Raw genomic sequence first — 20,491 nt, forward strand, 5'->3', positions numbered from 1 at the left:
TCATTCCCATCCAAGAGCTGTGCTCCTTGTCTATGCTTGTAGGCACAGAACAGGAAAGGGAATGGGAGAGGAAACCAGAGAGTGTTTGTGTGTGCAGGGGGAGGGGGGAGAGAAATATTTGTGTAGAGGGGAGGGGAAGAACACTGCAACATTTCCTTTGATGAAGAGTCCCCTCTGAAGTAAATGAGAACTGTCAACAACCATTTCACAGTGATGTTCAGGATTACAAAGGATGTTTTGAAGGAAAAAAGACACAAAAAATCAAAGGAAAATATATATTCTTGGTTTTTAAAGAGTTTTCTTGATTGCAGTATTTTTCTATTTCAGACATTACTCGTAACTCCATAACTGGTGTCTGCTACAGGCAGGGACAAGTGCAGAGGCAAGAGGGAGATGTAAAAGCAGCGGTTCAAAGAGATGCAAAAAGGTAGGAAATGGCACAAGCAGAAAAGCACTTAACTCCTTCGACTCATGCCTGGTTATCACTCAGTGTGAGTAGTTGATACTGTTCAAGCACCACCTTATTTCTATGTCCTGTTTGTTAATAAGCAGCACAAAGAATGCACTGCCAAAGCACAAGCTGCTAAACATGTTTATTTCCCCAGCTTCCCTCTTGCTCCCTTGCTTATCGTATATATTTGCATCAAACCTGCTGGGAAATATTGCAGTTGAATGAAGGAGGCTCTGGATGAAGGAGACCATCCAGGATGCAGTTAGCCCTCTTCCAGGCTGCCCCTACCACTGCTTTTCTTTTCATGCCTGCACAGTCGGTGAGACAACAGCTGCTCAATCATATCCCATGCTTTTCTCTGCAAGTTACTCACATGGCACATGATCAAAAACAATTTTGCAAAAGTACTGAGGGCTTGATCTCATTTTGCTGTGTCTAACATGCCGCATGGGGAAAGCATACATCGCATATACACGTGTAAGTTTGTCAGGACATGCAGCTCTGAGGACTGAAGGACTGGCTCGAGTCTGTCCACAGACACAGCTGTGTTTGCTGATATGGACTTTATTGCCCAGGGAGCAAAAAGTGATGGGACTCCAGCATGCCTGCTGCCACATGTGGCAGGGCTGCTTGTTCCAGAAGGACTTTTTGGTGGTTGGAGGGACTTGGTTAAGAATGGATCATTTTCATGACAAGTGAAGGGAAAGATGAAGATAAGCTTGTAAGGAGATGATGAGACAGTGAGAGACTTGTGTTCAACAGTGGTAAAAGTGGTGCTTGGTGATGAAACAACAACTTTGTGTGTGTGTGTGTGTGTGCGTGTGCATGAGGAAAATCAACCGTAATTCAGCAAAAGAGCTCACTAGGGTTTGCTTATAGGTAAGGATACAAACAAATCCTTTTCCAGAAGCAATGATCAATCCAGCTGGGAGGACAGCAGCTTCTGTGGTCTTCAGCCGCTGTCTGCAGAGAAGAGGGTGCTTGTTTGGAAAGGCTTAGACCTGTAACACCATCCCTTTGCCCAAGCTTTCTTCTTTCAGTTATTTTCCATGCAGTTGGAGCAGAGAGGAGCTCAGATGCTCCTGTAGCCTGGATGCCTCCTTCCTGCGCCTCCTAGTCAAAATTACTTGCAAACAAATGTGTGATAGGAATGGCTGGGGGTGGTGGTGGAGGATGTGAGCAATTTTTCATAGAGGAAAGGCAAGCATTACCTTCTCGATGTGCAATTTGCTGCAGTGCAGAGGGCCGGCACAGAACTTACACATCATGTCAGCCCTGCTTAAAGGTCATTTATTGTGGAAATGGCTCTTGTGCTGGTACTCTGAACAGGGATGAATATTAGCCTCAGTGCAGACCGTTGTCGCTTGCAGGACACCCAGCTTAGAAAAATTAGACATTGTGTTTTTATGAGCCTCTTCAGTGCAGTTCTTTTCACTGCCTCATAAGAATTATTTGTGTAGTCTTATTTTAAGTGAGAGAAATTTCATTTTCCCATCTCCGCCTCCCTCCTTCCTCAATATCATTTCTTCATTTTGCTGACATTCTGAAAGGGAAAAAGCCTTTGAAATCCTCCCAGGACTCTCTCCTCTGACTGCAGTCTTCTTCCTGCTGAAGAGCACAGGACGTGAAAGATTTTCCCCCAGGTTTCTGGGTGCAGCCTTAAGATTAAGACAATTATTCTGCTTCTGGTATACGACGAAAGCTTCTCTTAAGTGCTTTGCCACATCCTTTTTTCCTCAGTGCTGTCTGTCTGTCCCATTTGTCGTTCTTCTCGCTCTGGCAGAAGCAAGTCTCCAGGTTCACCTATCAGAAGCTGTGCTATTCTTGTGGTCTTTCAGGTTGTGAAAAGAAACCACAAGGATAAGAAGGGAACTTCTGGGGACAGCCTTTGCATAAACATTACATAAAATAGGGCAGATCATCATTTTATCTCATACTAGACCATAACCCATTCCCTCAAACAGCTTACTGAGACTAAAGGGGTGATAAAGTTTCATCTTCAAGAGGTCTCCACATCCATCAGTGCTTTACCTAAGTATTACTGGTTAGTTAGGGTTCTCTGAAAATCTTTGCCCACTAATGAAAGTACATATGTATGTAGTTATTGCCTACATGCAGTGGTTAACTGGAGCTTTGAAAGAATTAGGAAAGTGTGGAGGCTGCAGTAACACTATGAGCAAAGGAAGCATGTGTTGTGCAAATAGCCTCAGCTCACTCACAGCCTAAGGTATCACCAGCAGTGTCTGCTAGGCAAGAGGACACCAAGGCAGAGCACTGATGTTGTCTGTCACCTACTGAAAACATGCTATGGGATCTTTAATTATGAAGAAGGTAACTAGGTAGCCAATTAAGCTATGACTCATATGGGAAGCTTGGCAGAAGAAAAACATGATATTTCTTAATGAACTAGTTCTAAAGAGAGAACTAGCCAAAGGATTCCTGGAAAGCTATTCGCAAGAAATTAAGTCGGACCTGTCCAGTTGCCTAGTTAGTTAAGTGACTAACTGTTAACCCCTTACTTAACTTTGTGGTCAGAAGTGCCTGCTAGTTTCACACAGGATGTTCCACAGTGCTAAAAGAAGGCAGCGCTGACAGCATGAGATCTGGGACACAACTTAGCAATGGTGCAAACTGCCCTGTGATACTACGTGATGCATGCAGAAGGGGTATCCAAAAGAATAAATGTTTTACTTACTGCAACAAGCAGAGCTCTGCCAGATTGTAACTATTTAATTTATAATTTGGCAGCCCTTCCATTGCTCTTTGAGGTCTTTGAGTAATGATGAGGCTGTTGTGAACACAGGTTGCCTGTTTTCTCCCCAGTTTCACTTAACTTTTGAATGACTTTTCTCCTGGATAAAAGCAGATCTCTTCTGCTTGCATGGCTGAACACGGTAGCAGGACTAGCACCCAGAGTCAGGGCAGTCAAAAATCATTTCTGAAGAGCCAAGAGTGATGACCCTTGTCTAATTGGTACAGGTGCACAAGAGACAGTGGAACCAAGTCCAAAAACACTGCCGAGCTGGTGCCTTCAGGAATTGCATGCTGAAGCATGGGCACAGAGGCTGAGTGCTAGTCATGATGGTGTTAAATGAATGGAAGAACATTCTGCAGGTGGAGCGTTTCCAAGAGGTAAACAACACCTTAATACGAAAAAAGTAGAATACCAGTGCCTTGGAAGTTCTTTTTTTTCTGTGACTAATGAGTGTGGTTCCAGAGTAAACACTTGAAAAGATAACACTGTCCATGGGAGGAAGGAAAACTGATGCTGAAAGTGGTGGTGTGGGTAGCAGGAGTTGTTGAAGGGAGAGAAAGTGTAGTCCTGGTGAATGGCAGTGTTGGGTAATAGGAGAAATCGGAGTTGCTAGAAATAAAACAAATCTTGGTTAAGTCAATATGGCAAAAAATGCAGCACCATGGAGATATGGCCACAACACCTGTGAGAAAAACATCTAGTTCAACTCAATTTTTGTCTAGTCTAGGCAAGTTGGCTTTGCTGAGGAACGTAGGATGCTAGTGCAGGTAATACATATACACTGTCTGATACCTGTGCTAACTGGAAATTCTGGCACTGTGTTGTGCAATAAGACACATGCAGAGGCCCCAAGGTAGGGTGAATCCTGTTTTAGTGCCAATTTTGGTTCAGAAATTTAAAAAAGAGAGAGACAAAGGAAGGCTTTGGGCCGTCTCTTGAAGTGGTGTCAGAGAGTCCTTGGAGAATATGGAGGCCCTTTGAAAGCTGCCCTAGTTTGGCTTTACTTTTCTAATTTTTGATGGCCCCACTTTCTCCAGCTTTTCACTAGGGAATGCCTCCTGCTGCCAGGACCTCTGTGGCATGAGGGAAAGAAAACTCTGAATCACCTGTGTAAAAATCAGATTTTTTTCCAACAAAGTCCAGGGAATCTGCAGCAGGCAGGGAGGGGAATCTGTGTGTTTCACCCTGATTTATTGATGTCGGCTGGCTCAAACAGAGACTCTTTCAAAGGAGAACATTTCAAGCTTGGGCAAGGGTTAGTTATTCTCACAGCAATCACTCAGAAAATAGCTAAAATAGCAAAGAGAAACTGGAAAGCAACATAAAAAGACAAGTTCACTCTGTACACAGTGAACAACGAGCAGACTTTTGAACTTCTCACTGCTGATTTCTGAAGCAATACTTCTGAGGAGCAGGTATTCTGCTAATACAGGATGGCAGGTAAAAGCAGAGCATTTCTGGGCACAGGCAGCACGAACCACCATCCTAGGAAGAACCAAGATGGGGAAAACAGAAGCAGATGTTCAGGACCATGTGCCTGCCCACACAGCCTGGGCAAGAAAAGAAGCAGCTGGAAGAATTAAAGTTAGACCTTTATAACTCACAAGAAGTACACTGAATTGCGATGCAAAGGAGACTGGCGATGGTGCTGCATGGAGCTTGGATGGCACCTAATGCAGCTGCTCTCCCTTTTACAGTCAGCATACACAAAATATTTATATTATATATTATATTTACATGGCAAATCCCATGATCCCTAGTGGCCAGGGATGGCTCTACTGCCATCTTCTTCCTCCAAGGACTGAGAGAGTGACTCGTGTCCTTTACATAAAGCCTGAGCCCGGGTTATGGCTGCATCATGTGCTCTTTGATAAGAATTTGACCCGATCTGCAGAGGGTCTGCTGAGGTGACCTGAGAAGTGTGTGTAACTCAGAACTCAAGAAATCCTGTGCAACTATAAGCTAAGTGCTAGAAACTGTAGTTAATAAGATACAGTGAGTGACGGTTATTTTCTTTTTTATGTAGTAATACATTTCTAATTATAACCACAATCCTGTGACCACCCCTCATTCTGCCAGGGATCCCTAATGAATCTCTGCAGTGTTGGGTGATGAACCCCCTGACTGGAACTTCATTTTTAATTTCTCCATCAGATTTTCCCATGTGCGTTCCTATTGTTTGTGGCCTGAGAGCTGCATTCATCCAAAATGGCCCCTTTAGTGCAGAATTTTTGCACTGGATGTTAGGATGACTCAACAGAAAAGTCTATCTTGCTCCATCCTGCCCTTCAATCTTTCGCCCACCCACAAACACAGTACGTTCCTATCTGTGCACTGCTCTCATTGTGTCCCTGCTAATTTTTCTGGCTCTTTTTTGGTGTGGATACATCTGTCTGCTGGCGTCTAGCCTGGGATAACAAAGATCCAGGTGACACACAGCAAAAGATGCGTGAGGCAGAGAAATAATTACAAATTTTAGTTACAGTAAAGTTAAGAACTCATCTGCCGTATTAGAGTTGGAAACACGTTTGTCTCACCCAGTGTTATTTCTCTAGGAAAACTGATGCTTTACAAAAGGTTTTCAACGAATGAGGGAAGAGAGGGAGTTCTCTGCATTTTTTAATTCTTGAAATCCATTCCTGAGTACTTTCATCCCTAATTAAAGGTCACCTACTGGTTTGAGAACAACTGTTAATGAAGAGTTTAATTATCCAGATGACAGCTGTAAAATCCTGCTCCTGTGCATGAATATTTTAAAGAAGCAAGGCCCAGATTTTCAAATATGCGTCTGCAGATAACTTTGACTGAAATCTCACTCTCAAGAAGAATGTGCATGCAATTCACATTTGCAATATGTAATGTGAGATTACACATGCTCAAATTAGGAATGCAAACGTGGGCAGAGGTCTGCATGCGGCTACCTGACCATTTGAACTAGATGCACCTTCCTTTTCTGTTCGTTCTTTCAAGGAGGGGGAGGAGTGGTTAGATTATTCCTGGAGGATAAATCATTTTGCATTACTAACTCTTCTCAACAACAAAGCTGCATAAATTAAATGTAAGATTATCCACTGTGTCCTCAGTGGAATGATTAGGATGGAATCTACAGGAAAGAAATGTGGTCAGATGATTTGCAGGCTTGCTAAATGGGATGCAAAGCCTCATCTTGCATTCCTAACAAGCTCAAATGTAGATCTGCCTTCTAATGAGCAAACCCTGCTTGGCATATCTGTGCAACCCCCAGAGCAAATGCTGTAAAGAAAATGGCTCTCAGTTCATTTTCTCTACTGAGTCAGATTTTTACTTTTATTGATGCTTTTGACCAGCTGCTCCCATTACTTTTACCTGTGGTGGCAATGTTCATGCTGTGACCTTTAGTCTATCGAGGTAGTGACCCCATTTCTCACTACCCATCACAACTGCAGGTATGTGCTTCCTGGGGAGGTCAGGTAGCAGCTTCTCTCGAGGTACATGCCTGAAGGAGTGATGCTTCTATCGGGCAGCTCAAGAAGAAGTTTATGGCATCCCCAAAGGCAGCAAATTCACTATCAGCACGAGATAGGTCATTCTGATAGTGGCACTACAAGAACAAAGGCAGACATATGCTTTAACTGGGCATTTTCTGGGGTTGGTGGAGACTGAAATACAAGGGGCATGTAAGGGAAGGATACACCAGCAGAGGGGCATCTGGGATTGCTTTCAGATTCTGGGGCTAATCAAGCAATCACTGACAGGATATGTAAATCTAGTAAAAACTGAGAAGAAAAAGGAAAAAAAAAGTTTAGAAAAAAGAGATAAAATGTTTATGTAGTTCTTTGGTTTTGTCTGAAATGCCCTCTCCACTCTCCAGCTGGCCTACTTGGCATCTTGGGCCCTGTGCTCAGCCTATTCAAACCAGTTAAACATTACCCTGGTGCTCATAATGAGCTCGCGCTCAACTCTTGATCCAAGTGATCTCTAGCATGTCATTGTCCTTCCATTTTTTCAACACTTCCATTCTTTTTCCTCTTTATCTTCCTCTGTGTGAGTCTACATGGCACTGGAGGTTGATGGGGCTGGGAGAGATGACCAGGTCTCAGACTGTCTTTGTGGAACTTTCCTCTAATTACACAGTGCAGTGACAGATGCTGCAATACACCCAGGAATTCTGCCATTGCATGACAGCCGAAAGGCAGCTGCTCCTTCTGGGTGGACTGTGCCATCCTGAATCCTTGAAGGGTAGGGAGGAAAACCAGAAGACATGACAATTTTTTCAATTGTCAGATGGTCTGTGGAGCAAGCTGGCAATGAGCTCCAAGTTAAAATAACTACAAGGCTTTCCTTTGAGCCAGAGAAAACAAAGACTCTGTTTCCTTGCTGCTCATGGCTCATCTCATGTACACACGCTTATTTATCTGAACAGAAGGCTGACCTTGCAGTTGACTAGCAGTTGTAGTGCCATTATCAGAGTCCAAGCCTTGACTGTCAGAAAGGGAAACAGAAGACTGTCTCATCTGAGAAGAGTCATTCCTATATATTAAATAGTTTAAATATATGCATATTGAAAAGGACTAAAACTCTTAAGTTTTATCAACAGTTTTTGTCATACTACATAAGAAATGAAAATTAATGGAAAAGACTCATTAAAAGAAGGACATGCCGATGCTGCAAAGATATCTATTTAAGAAGTTTCAGACATACATACCTTTCTGTGCTTCCTTACCTCTCTGAGAGCCTGTAGTTTTTTTTATTGTGGAGGCTTTCATCAGGCAAGTCTCATTCATAGGTCACAGTGACCCAATTGTGGAGGCTGCGCTGCATAAATGGAACTCTCCAGATAAGCAGTAACATTAATTGCTTACTTCATCAGCATATCTCTGACCGTACAGTTGTTCTCAAGGCACTTTGTTTTGATATTGGTTTTATTAAAATGGATTTCAGAATGGAAAATGCAAAATAGTTTAGAGATTACACACATAAAACACATTGTTCAGGGCTGAGAAGAAACTAGCAGGCTTTTTGGGCATTGCAGACATGAATAAAGTGTATCTTGCATTTTTTTTTTCTTACATTAATTTTTTCAATTAAAAAAAAACAACAACCACAAACAGCTACCTTGAAAACAGCTACAGAAGGACTGATGTCCCATGAAGGGGATGGTACAGGCTTACAATGCCCCTTACAGTCTCAAAGAGTAACGCAGTGGTTCACCTTGCCATGCTCAAGGGATCCAGCCCTGCACAAGCGATTGTAACCCAACTTTATTAACCCAAACTGGGAAATGATTCTTATGAAGTATTACTCCTGCTCTTGTTCTTCCTCTCTCATCTTGGAAACAAAACTCAAGCCAAACAAAAGTCTGCTACAAATTCACATGAAATCTGATCCTTTGGGCCCACCCATCTAGATCAACACAGTCCTAGAAGGGCATTAAACGGGGCCTTTGTCTCCTGTAACCTCAGGAGATATAGTTAATGAAAAGAGCTAATTATTTGTGATTGTTCCAACACATTTCACATACAACAAAGATAATTCTCTGTATTTTTTTCTTTTGACCATTAGAACCATTACTTCCTTTTCAGTAAGCAGCGGACATCTTCCTAGAATGAGGGGAATCTCTGCCTGTACAGTAGGAGATATGCAATTATAAGCTTGTTTATTTCTGGACACAATTCTACAAGGACACTTTGACATATACTGCAGTTGTGTTCTTTGTCCTTCAAGAACTAATGAAGATGATGTGTCATCTCTGATGGCTGTTCATTGAACAAAAAAGCCAAGTGGAAATAGAAATGTTTTTTCATAAAAAAATAAGTTTGCATGCTATGTTGAAGTCATTATTCAAATAGTTGGAAGTGATTATCACACTGCCTCAGACACGAATTCATGCAAGCATTTCAGTTCAACTGATTCAGAGGAACCAGTGAATAAATAGTCCCATCACTGTTTTTTGATGCGGAAGGGTAATGGCCATTTCTTGTATGGAAATTATGAGCAGACGAGGAAGTCTCTGTTCTGTAAATCTGGGCTTGCATTTCACAGCAACCAAACTTGCTCAGCAGAATGAAGAAATCCCTGCGAAAAGTCTTTGTGAAAATGGCATAGAGAAAAGGATTAGCACAGGAATTAATAGGGTAAAACAAAACCAGAAGGATCTTGGATTTGGACACCGTGATGAGAGGAACCCTGAGTGAAGCTGATATTGCAAAAAAAGATATTGGTGCCATGCAGAGGAAGTCCGTGAAGATCAGTATAGCCATGCGCTTGGCAATTTTGGTGTCACTGTTTGAAGAGACGATGTTAGGGTTTCTCACAGTAAAGTAGATGCAGATGTAGCAGACGCAGATGATCACAAAGGCAAGTACATTCAACACTAAAAGAAATATAACATAAGCCTGAGAAAACGGAGTTTCTATGTGCATAGGCAAACAGATGCTGACCTTCATGTAGCTGCTGACACCAAATATGGGAAGAAGTGCCACCGTGAAAGCAAAGATCCAGCCAAAAATCATTATGATCACAGCATGCCGAAGTCGAACCTTGCGGTCGAGTTGCATGGCATAGGTGATGGTATGCCACCTTTCCAGAGTTATCACAGTCAGTGTGTAGACCGAGAGCTCACTTGCAAACACAGTAAAAAATCCTGCAGCATTGCATCCTGCCCCAGTTTGCCAGTCTATGGCATAGTTGTAATACTGGCTTTTGGTCTGGATATCTACCGATGCAATAAACAACAGATAGATACCTATGCAGAGATCTGCAAATGCAAGATTGCACATTAGAAAACGAGGTACAGTAAGTTTGTATTGACTGCTTATTAAAATAATGAGGACAACGGTGTTCCCAGTGATAGCTAAGATGTTGATAAACCATATCAGGACTCTCAGAATGTTGTATCCCATGATATCTTCACACGGATTGAAAGCATCAGGTTTAGGTGAGCAAGCCACATTAACAACTTCGCTGCACAAACCATAGTCAAATTCATTCTCTGCAGGGCCAAAACCTGTGCCATAGTGGGAAATATAATCTTCAGCTGCAGATCGTCTGTGTTTCTTTTTGCCAGGCTGCTCATCGTGGTCTTGCTTAGCCTGAGATATGCTACATATCGGATATAATTCACTGCTGAAATTGTAAAAAAAAAAAAAAAAAAAAAGCAGAGTTGGAAACTAAGAGACACAGCATGAGGCACACACAACAAACACAGAATCACAGAGTTTACATCAGCAGTTCAGTTCTTCTTCTGGTTAGCTGATTATATATAGGTTAGCCTGGAACTTGAAAGTAATAGACTGACTGGTACCTATTTATATAACATTACATGAGACCGTAAATTAATTTAAAACATGAAACATATGGGAATAAAAGCCTGATATTTGTCTTGCTAACAATCTTGATGCAGTTATCCACCTGGACAGAGTAAGAAGCCTCCATTATTTCTACTCAATTTCTCACGTAACCTGTCACTGAGAAGGTGATTCTGCATGGGGAAAACACATGATGATGAAGCCCTACGTAAGACTGGACTCTGAAGAATAAACCATTTCAGTGGTGCCCATAAGGAGTCTGTATAACCAGAATCACTCCTCTGTTCATCAGTATTACTCTTGAATTTCCTTTTTCCTAAAGTTTGCAGCAGTCAGTGTGTCATACTCAATATCAAAATTCCTTCAGGGCACAGAGCATCTGCAGTATGTGCCATTCATTTTAAGTATCTAATATCATATTTGTCACTGGCCATTAAAGCAAATAAATAGCATGAATCAAGCAGGGTTTCCAGGTAATCTCTGAAAGCCAGATACCATCACAGCTAAAAACCACTAGACTTGGCAGGATATTTTGCTCCAAACACATTTTTCAAGGAAAGTGAAGTGCAAGGAAGGAGTGAAGGGAAGCCTTGACTTCCACAACCAACATTGTTAGAATGTTTGGGTTTTTTTAAATGTTTAGCGAATTTTCAGTAGGAAAAAAAAAAAAGGCAAAGAGTTTCAAGAAAAAAAATTTCCTTTGAATGTCTTTTTTTTTTTTTGTCAGTTTGTGTTTGGCTTTATTTTCTGGAGGATTAACCTTGAACCCTTCTTCTCCATGCATAGACCAAGGAAAGAAACAAACGTTTTGTCTGAGATCAGATCCATCAAGGTAAGACATATCAAAGTATGTTAGCAAGAAATAAAGGCCTTAAATAATGTTTCTCATAAAACATTGAAGTTTTGCTGTTCCAGAAACTTGCAGCCATAGGTTTGCATAAATGTGGATCCAAACGTAATTTGAATTATCAAATAAAACAGTCAACGTGTTGCACAGCCAGCACAGTTCAGCTCTGCCTACTTTCACCTACTGGTTAGACAACAAATTTGGTGTCTTTTTCAGGGCAGGACCACAGTTTATCACCCACCTTGACCAGACAGCTTTCTATTCAAGCTGGGTTGAAATGGTTAAACAACAGGCAGCAGGTTATACGCGAGGATTCTCTTTGGTAACCTAATTTTACCCTTTGACTTTGTGCACTCGTTCCATCTTCAAAAAAATCGAGTTTCAAAGAAAGAAAAACTAACAAAGGTCCAGCACCAGAAGGTGAGAAACATTTCCTATGAGGTACTGAGCATCGTCTACTGTTATTAATATTTTTTATCTTGCCTGTCAACTGAGGCAGAAAGCCGATTTCCTGGGAGGTCAAATATGCACTGTGGAGGTCACAGCTGCAATAACAAGGCATTACATTCTGTTCCCCTGTGTTCTATTCACGTAAGGATGGGTGAGGGGCCCAGTGTGTTGATCGATATATCAACGGTTCTCTAGCTGAAAGGGAGTATATGCTTCTGAGAAGAAATAATGGGAGAAAAAAAGTCCCTCAGTTTCTAGTGTAACAAGCACTTGAGGGCATGAAAGCTATTGCAGCTCCTGGTTTTAGTAAATGAATTGAAGGAAATGTTTTTATCCAATCGTTTCTCAGCTCTGAGTTAAAAATAAGCCATTTCCTAAATTATGGAGACTGCCTAGAGCTAACTCTATCCCACAGATAAGACAGCTATGTAAGGCCAATGAAATATTTCTGATTATTATTATTTATTCATTCCTGAATTATTTAACACCCAGAGGTCTCAGACGGAATCAGGCTCCCACAGAGTTCGCTGCTCTGTTTGCTTTGTGGATGGGCAGTGAGGAGACTCCTGGCTGCTTCCTTGCACCGTGAGTGCTATGATGGGCAGCAGCAAACACTCAGAGGAAAGAAAAGCCATCATCTGGTACTGACTGCCTTGAGATATTTGCCCTTTGTGCTCTCAGAGCAATAATTCAAAATACTTTTGGCAAGGGACAGGGCATGTATCATAACATAGTTCATTTATTTGGGCTATTTGTAAACCTCTGCTCCTGCTTAACTTGATTTACTCAAGTAAACACCCTGAAAAAATAAACCAGAGAAAGGATAACTTAAAGAATAACATTAAAATTGGCATGGCACTCCAACAAGAATACCAGCATTTGTGCAAGTAGTTATTTCACGCACTGCATCTGGTGACTGCAGGATCTTGTGTGCTGAGAAACGCGCTCAGCAGGATAAATAGTCCAGGTCTCGGTTCCACGTTGGGCCCTACCTCAAACCAACCATCCTTACCAAGAAGTGACATCAAGTGAGTAGTGAGCAACTGATATTATGTTCTTGTGGAACGAGGGCCAAATGTGACCCTTAATGCTGCCACGTTCTTTAAAAATAGCTTTTCTAGTGATAACTCCTCCAAAGAATAATGATCAAGTGCAAGGACAGAGTCATAACAATGCCGTTCTTTCAGGCAGAAGGTGATCTTTATGTCAAGGAAAGCCAAAAGCTTGCTGAAGTTCATAATGGTCTGTGTCAAGTTGAGGGTTTTAACATCCAATCTCTGCCCTATCTGAGCTTGAAGGATGTTATTTTCCAGTCACAGGAGAATGTGAGAGGAACTCAACATACCTCACTGGACTTCTCCTAAAAAGCAGTTTACCATCTGTTAGGCCAACATCACAATATTCCAGTATGATAAATCTGCAGATCAATATTTATCATACAATCCTTCTGAGAATGGAAAAAAAAAAAAAGAATCAAAACTGCCAATATTTTAATTGTTTCATTTAAATGTCTCTGTAACAGGTTTAATATTTCCATTAATGTGGTTGTGCTTTTGTAGATGGGAGAAATGATCACTCGTGATCCAGTATGGCAACTTACTTATATTATCTGAGGTCCTGTCTTAATTCCTTCTGAGATTTCCCATGTGAGCATCAAATGCTGCAGTGATTCTCAGAAATGCACTTCCAGGGGTTATGAAGCATCTTTTGGACTAGTAGGAAAAATTCTGAGATCTGAACCTGTAATGCTATAATGTGATGGAAAGTACAGCGATAGTAGTAGGGTAGCACAATCCTAGACTACAGGAAATGAGAACAAGCCCAAATGCAGCAGCTGTGGATGCAAAAAAAATGCTTACCTTTGGAAGACCTCCAGTAGGCAGGGATCTCCAGAGAGATACCCTTGCCTCCACTGCCAACCCTTAAATGAGGTCTGGGAAAGGGTGGATCCTGGCCAGAAGCAGTGGCCCTTCTGGGCACTCAGGTGCATTGCAGGTTGGCCCTGCCTTCCCACCAGGTGCTCAATCCCTGGTTCAAGCCGTGACTTAGCATTTATGCTACAGAACCTCTATGGGGGAATGACTGGCGCCAGTGAAGAGGCACAGTAAGTCAGCTCACACCACTTTTCCCAGCAGAATAAGCAATGTCTGCTGCACTAAACCAAGTGCAACTCTTGTCAGAGAAATACTAGATGCTGTGTGAGCAAACACTGCAAACTATTAATAGCTCTTCAAAAACCTGAGCAGCCTTGAATACCCATAGCTAGTCAAGGATGCTTCTTTGAAATGCAAGTGGGTAGAGCTGCAGTGTGTGCGACTAATCTCTGCTGGAGTGCATGGGAATACCTTTGGTATCCAAACCCACAGCACCAAACCAACAGGCAGACGTTCATCTCTGGACAGGAGATATTGGTCGCCTACCAAGATCAGTACACGACACAGCTGTGCAAATGAAATGATCATTTTTAATTATGTTTAAAAGCAGTTAACAGGAAAGATTGATCTGGCTCTAATCATTTTGTATTTATGCTTAATATTTTCAAAAGATACATCTGGTAAGCATTAAAAACACAGATAAGTGCGTTCAACTTTGTTCTGTTGATCAGGGGGATACAGCTTACATGTACACATTTATTCCAGGAACCATACATCAGAGCACGTATGGATTTGGTTTGAATTTTTATACTTTTTTGTTACCCAGTGGTGATGCATTTCTTTTACAAGACAGAGAATAATATTGTCCTAATGCCGTAGACCAGTTGGATGAAAACCTGCCATAGTCTAGTTGGATGAAAACTTAGCTAATATAAAAATGTAGGAAACTAGTGTTCAGTTGTTTTCATAGCATGTTCAAGTCTACCTGGAATGTGCTACATACAGAAAATGGTTTCTCCAAATGTGTTTATTTAACACAAAAATTCATAACGTTGGCCAAAGTATCACAATTTGTTGCTGGCTCTCTTGTCCTTCTAGATTTCAGTGTGCATCTGTCTCCTTCTACACATATCTTTTAATAAACAAAAGCCTTCCTGCCTCGTCAGCTACAATTAAGTAAGTGAAATATTATTTGAAAGAAATTACTAGAATAAATTGAAATAAAAAAAGTATTATCTCTGTTGCTGAAGTGTAGCTATTCTTTCAGGATTGTTTTTAGCTTTTTTTAATCCAAAATTAACATGCTTTTGGATATTTTAAATTTAAGTATAGCTCCTTCAGAAAAGCAGAAAGGTGTTTAAACTCCTTCACAGATTCGGATTTATTAACTCCACACAAGTAGATCTTAATATATTTTTTTCCACTACTTTAATAATTTTTCAGTCATTTAGGATACTTTTTTTTTTTTTTGAGATAATTTACTGGGGGTATTCTGGAGCTCAGCTGTCCTCCTGTAGATAATATATATTGAGTGAAGACCAGAAAATGCGTGAGCCATTAAGAAGATATATATTGAGAAGGCATGTTTTTCTCTATGGGGAACAAATGAGATTTGACAGCTCAAGGAAACATGTATAGCTCTGCTACATACGCATAGCATCAATTTTTATCACTGAAACTGTTTCCTAGAAAGTTCCATATAAGAGACTGGTTGCCTTACATTGATTTTTACTTTTTTAAATTTCATTCATTTATTGGCAGCTTGCGATGACAGTCTCTTGGATTTCACCAGCCTGAACTCATTGGCAATAACTACCACTTTGCCATCGATGCTGGAGGGATGGGCAGGTAACTGAGGCCTGTGCCTGAACAAGCCTATAGAATTATGTGGGAGTATCAACTGGTGGTAAACTCCTGCAGTAAAAAGTTCAGAACTGTGGATCAAAAACAGGCAATGAAGGATGGACTCTGCCAGATATTTTCCTTACCACTGTAGCGTCCAACCTCAGACTTGCACTTTTTCCATACAGTTTTGTAAACATATGTAGGTGATATATAGTACCTATCAGCACTAGCAGGATCAAACATCTGTAATTGCCTGGCGACAAAACACTGCTAAAGGTAAAATGAATGGCTATCTTAAATATTTAAATGAAGCTTACTCATAGATTGTATTTTCTCTACGTTGCTTTACTTTTCTTTGAAGTTTTAGGCAGCTTCTGAAAACAATGTCTTGAGCTACAACACTGATCCACAATATATTTTTTTCTGCCATGGCAAATTCCAAAGACATTCTGTAAAAGAACTTCACATAATAACACAGGTTTCCATAGGTACAGTGCCTCAAGTTTTCCAGTGGCACAAATTCAGGAGGTTCACAGAATCCTAGCTGGAAGGGACCTCTGGAGATCATCAAGTTCATTAACTAGTTAATGTGTATATTTAAAGTCTATCTGAATAGCTGACAATACTCAAAGGAAATCATTAATACCTGATGTATCAGCACATCTTTGCAGATGGCAAATTAAAACAAGCCCTGGAAATTACTTTAGGAATCTAAAAAGATCTCCCTATCCCAGCTGACTTGGGCTGAAGGGGTTTGCTCTAAATTAACCATTTCAGAAATAGTGGCCAAAACTTGTGTGTATGTAGATGCTACAGATAAAGTAACAGTGGCAGAGGTGATTCTCCTCCTATATTTAGCTTTAGTGCATCCGGAGGGCAGCAAAGCAAAGCTGAAGGCTTGTCCTGTGAGGAGAGGCTGAGGACACTTGGGTGTCCTGACTGGAGAACAGGAGGTGGCGAGGTGACCTCTGTGCTCCCTGCAGCTCCAGAGAGCGGTGTGGGGCTCTGCTCGTGGGAACTGATGGCAGGAGGGAAAGGCACCGAGCTGTGCCAGGGCTGGGTCAGAGTGGGCACTGGGAAAATTTACTTGCCATGAAGGTGGTCAGACACTGCAACAGGCTTCCTAGGGAGGTGATTGACGCCCCATGCTTGTCAGTGTTCCACAGGCATTTGGAAAACGCCCTCATTAATATACTGTAACTTTCATTTAGCTCTGAAGTGCTCAGACAGTTGGAGCTAATGATCTTTGTAGGTCCCTTCCAACTGAATTAGTCTGTTCTGTTCCATTAATTCATTTTATTTGGTTCCAACTTCAGTGTGGCTTTCTGAGGGTTAAGACCACTCCACGGTCCTGTTACCCTCCTGAATTGATGGCCAAGTATTGACCAGCTTCTCTGGAAACACAGATTTCCTTCCATTTACCTCCTGAAATGTAATCAACATTTTTCTGCTGGATGTCTTCAGCGTGGTGGCTCCAGGCTGATGCAGGACAGCAGGTCCCAGTGAGAGATGATCCAATGACACATGCAGGCTGGAGTCTCAGCTAGAGAACATACTGATATTACAGCCACCAAAATTTATTACCCACCTGGAATGGAGAGGCAGTGCACTGTGCAGCATGAATGCATTCTACGTTTATTTATTTCTATTCATGTACTTTCATATCCAGTTTGTTCACTACCAACTGCTGAGAAACATCAAAAATTAAAACAAATGAAATCACTTACTTTTGTCTTTTCCAATTTGTAAACGCACAGCAATGGCTAGGATAGGTGAAGTTTGCCTCAATCAAAGATCTAAATTTGTTTAAATCAGGAAGTTTTTTTAACTTGTACGTAGACCTTGCTCTTAGCTTCTTAATGAATTCTAATCCATGACTTGGCAGGAAGCTGATTCTTGTCCTTGAAATATCCCTTTAAGAAAACATATGAAAATCCTGGTAAAAAGCAAATTTACTTCAGCTACATAGTGGATACGTGTTATAGATTCTCCTACTCATTATCAGAGTACTGATTAAAAAGAGATCAACTGGAAATTCATGTTGAAAAGAGAATCCAGGAATAAACAAGGGTTCCTCAAGGAAATCTGAATTATTATTCACTGCAAACAACAATTAAGTGATGTTATTTCGATTTGGGAAAAAGATCCCACAACCCTCTGGGTAAGGATTAACAGTGACATAAACTGCTAGCTCCGTATGATTCTGAGTTTAGCAAATACTGAAATAAATGCAAAACTCATTCACAAACACTGTTACAAGAGAAAACAGTAGGCTGCTGAAGTCACAAGCGAAGTTTGTGATGTCTCTCATGAGCATCACATCATGCAAAGGCCACCACGGAAGAGGCAATAAACACAAAGAGAACCCCGCAGGGGGTACAGATATGAGGAGAGGTTGGGGATTTCAGATTTTGTACTCATTAGGAAGGAAAAGAGATTAAAGAGAGACAAAGGTGATACAGTTCAAACTGTGAGGAACAAAAACATCGACATATTTCCAGAGGTTTAAAAAAACAGAGTATCGACTGAAGCAAGGGAAAGGGTAAGATTACAGGAGGTCAGGAGAGATGTATTTACGTGGAAGGCAATTACTTTGTGAGACAGGCTATCAAAGGCAGCTGCAGATGTATTACAGAGAGCATTAGTGAAGTTTGCAGGAGAAAAAACATTGTGCAAACACTAAATTGAGACTTGTGCCGCATGTGTAAGGAGAGGGAAGAAGGGCCAGTGGCATAACATCTCCAAGGAACCTGTCCCCATGGCATAACATCTGGGGCAAAACATCCCCATGTTCCCTTGGCTAGGAACAAACTGTGTCCCTTGTGATAGCGGGAGAGCACACTTCTTTCTCCTAGACCAGAGTAGAACAGACTATGCAAGATCACCCTATCCTCCCTTAGCTCCCATGCTCTTATGGTACGAGAGTGATGCAGGATGCAGCGTTTGCTCAGGTTGCACTGCTCTTCATTCTCTTATAAAAGAATTCATCCTGACAAAGGAACTGACAACATTTGCCATTTTCTCCGTGTCCCCCCTCCAAGATACATCCATCTATAACAGTGCGATGTCAAGACAACATGTTATTTTATCTCTATTACACAACATCACAACAGGCACAAATTGTTTTTATTACCATATTAATGTAGTAGAGTGGTGCCATGTGAAGGGGAAATTGGATTTCAGCAGCACACAGTGAAGTTCAGACACTTGCCATGTACCATGCGCACATTTGCACCTCTGTACTCCTCTCTCCAAAACAAAATGAACACAGGAACACAGTTTGCAGTGTAGGGTGGCCCCAGCTAACAAATTCATACTCAGCTAATACAGCAGTCACTGACTGTGGGCAAGGAGGGTTTTGTATCCATACTGTACCCACAGCTGGAAGTTTTGGAGATGGATCCCACACTGCTGCCCTGCCTCCGGGTCATAGCTTCAACTAGAAGTACAAAATGGACTGGTGGAGGCACAAACGCTTTGAACTTCAGCTGCTCAGGCTGAGAGAAGCCAAGGTTCTGTCCTGGGGTTCTCCTGGGACTGACCAATGTCTCACAGGAGCAGCTGAAGGGGAATTTGGGACTTCTTATTTCTAGCATAGACACCTAAAGTAGTAGGTGTTAGGTTGCAATGAACAACCGCACTTGTTTCAAGGACTGATTATTTCCCTTAGTTGCCTGCCCTGAAAGCTATCAGCTAGAGTATATCTTAATGACTCATCAACTGAACAGCAGTTTTCCACCTACATTCACAGACAACATCACTCATGGAATCATTAAGAGTCTATGGAACTTCACAAGGGTTCATATTCCAACCAAGAGCATGAGAAATGTTTTCTTTGTCTCACTAGCTAGAAATCTTCAGCGCCCCCAAATGGTTAATATACAGGGTGGAAGCAACAAATAAATAGGAGTACATCTTGACTTAAAAATAGCTAAAAAAATATTACTGGATTTGCATCTCTGTGCACCTTTAAACAACTTCATAAATACTGAATATTTACCCATGAAAATATGTTCTTCTTCTCTTAAAAATTCTGTTCTTTGTGTATGTGCTCATTATTGCATATAAACCGAAGCGAGTTGGAGAAAGGGCTTTGTAAACTACTGCAGGGTTTGCTAGGATGTCTATTAGGGAAAATTATTGATATACCATCAGGAGACTCCCCCGACAGGGAACGCAGACATTGTGCAGGTGGTTTAGTAGTTTTATCCACCAAGACATCATGGAGCAGAATTCAGTGCAGAGATTCTTTGGGATGTTCCTCCCAAGTTACAGGATTGGTAAATTAAATAAGGAAGATGAACAAGAAGATAAAACAGCAGTGGGAAATCAAACCAGAAAGCTCTGGTGATGGGAATACAGGTTATATTATTGAAGCTTGGCTGCTAGTCATCAGACTTGACAGAGGCTGGTGTGAGAACAGCAAAATGAATCTGACTTCTCTTCCAGCCTCTCCCTTTTCCTTCTGGGAATCTTTTTTTGAATTAGTCAAAACACTGACCAGATAATAGTCCAGTTTAAGTTTGAAAGGAACATAGTGGAATAGTGAGACATGGCTGGGAGAGCAGAAGTCAGAGAGGGAAGACCAATAGTGAGACCAGTTTTTCCAGCAGTTGTATCTGAAGTGCCCTCTAGCTGTGCCTCAGGGACTCAGCTGTCCTCTTGAGGATCCTCTAGAGGTCTACTGTGGTCCATGTATGTGGGTTTCCTGTTGAAGTCAAATTGCAAGGACAGGAAAGACCATGGCCATACCTCACTCTGCTTCTGAGGCAGGATGCAGTCAGAGAGCTCAGCCCAGAATGGATCATCACTGAACAGATGAACTATATTTATAGAGAGGGAGATGCTGAGGGTCTCTCTGTAGCTACCCGCAATTTCCTGGTGCTTCCAGCATGATCTTAGTGCTTACAGAAGGCAGAGGTTCCTAGGGACTCCAGTAAAAGTTCGTGTAAGCCGCTACAGCTGTGGGAGCACCAGAAGAAG

The 20,491-nt window shown here is 41.5% G+C and overlaps 1 protein-coding gene and 1 long non-coding RNA gene across 7 annotated transcripts in view; one reads left to right on the forward strand and one right to left on the reverse strand.

The window, feature by feature from the left end:
- LOC110395896 overlaps positions 1 to 15,147 on the forward strand; it is a 69,875-nt gene extending 54,728 nt beyond the window's left edge. For both annotated transcript variants that reach the window (XR_002436671.1, XR_002436672.1), the window contains 3 exons: positions 328 to 427; positions 3,431 to 3,583; positions 11,220 to 15,147. This is a non-coding gene — a long non-coding RNA (uncharacterized LOC110395896). The remainder of the gene's footprint in view (positions 1 to 327; positions 428 to 3,430; positions 3,584 to 11,219) is intronic.
- Positions 7,765 to 20,491, reverse strand: part of FSHR (follicle stimulating hormone receptor) — a 100,717-nt gene continuing 87,990 nt past the window's right edge. For 2 of the 5 annotated variants that reach the window (XM_021390913.1, XM_021390912.1), the window contains exons 10-11: positions 17,236 to 17,421; positions 7,765 to 10,310 (exon numbers count right to left, since the gene is read on the reverse strand). In XM_021390913.1, coding sequence (XP_021246588.1) covers positions 9,083 to 10,310; positions 17,236 to 17,421 — 1,414 coding nt within the window. In that variant the 3' untranslated portion in view covers positions 7,765 to 9,082. The remainder of the gene's footprint in view (positions 10,311 to 17,235; positions 17,422 to 20,491) is intronic. The other 3 variants (XM_021390911.1, XM_021390910.1, XM_021390909.1) reach the window with 3 other exon arrangements.

Source organism: Numida meleagris, chromosome 3, assembly GCF_002078875.1.
Source record: "Numida meleagris isolate 19003 breed g44 Domestic line chromosome 3, NumMel1.0, whole genome shotgun sequence".
In the NCBI taxonomy this organism is placed as follows: domain Eukaryota; kingdom Metazoa; phylum Chordata; class Aves; order Galliformes; family Numididae; genus Numida; species Numida meleagris.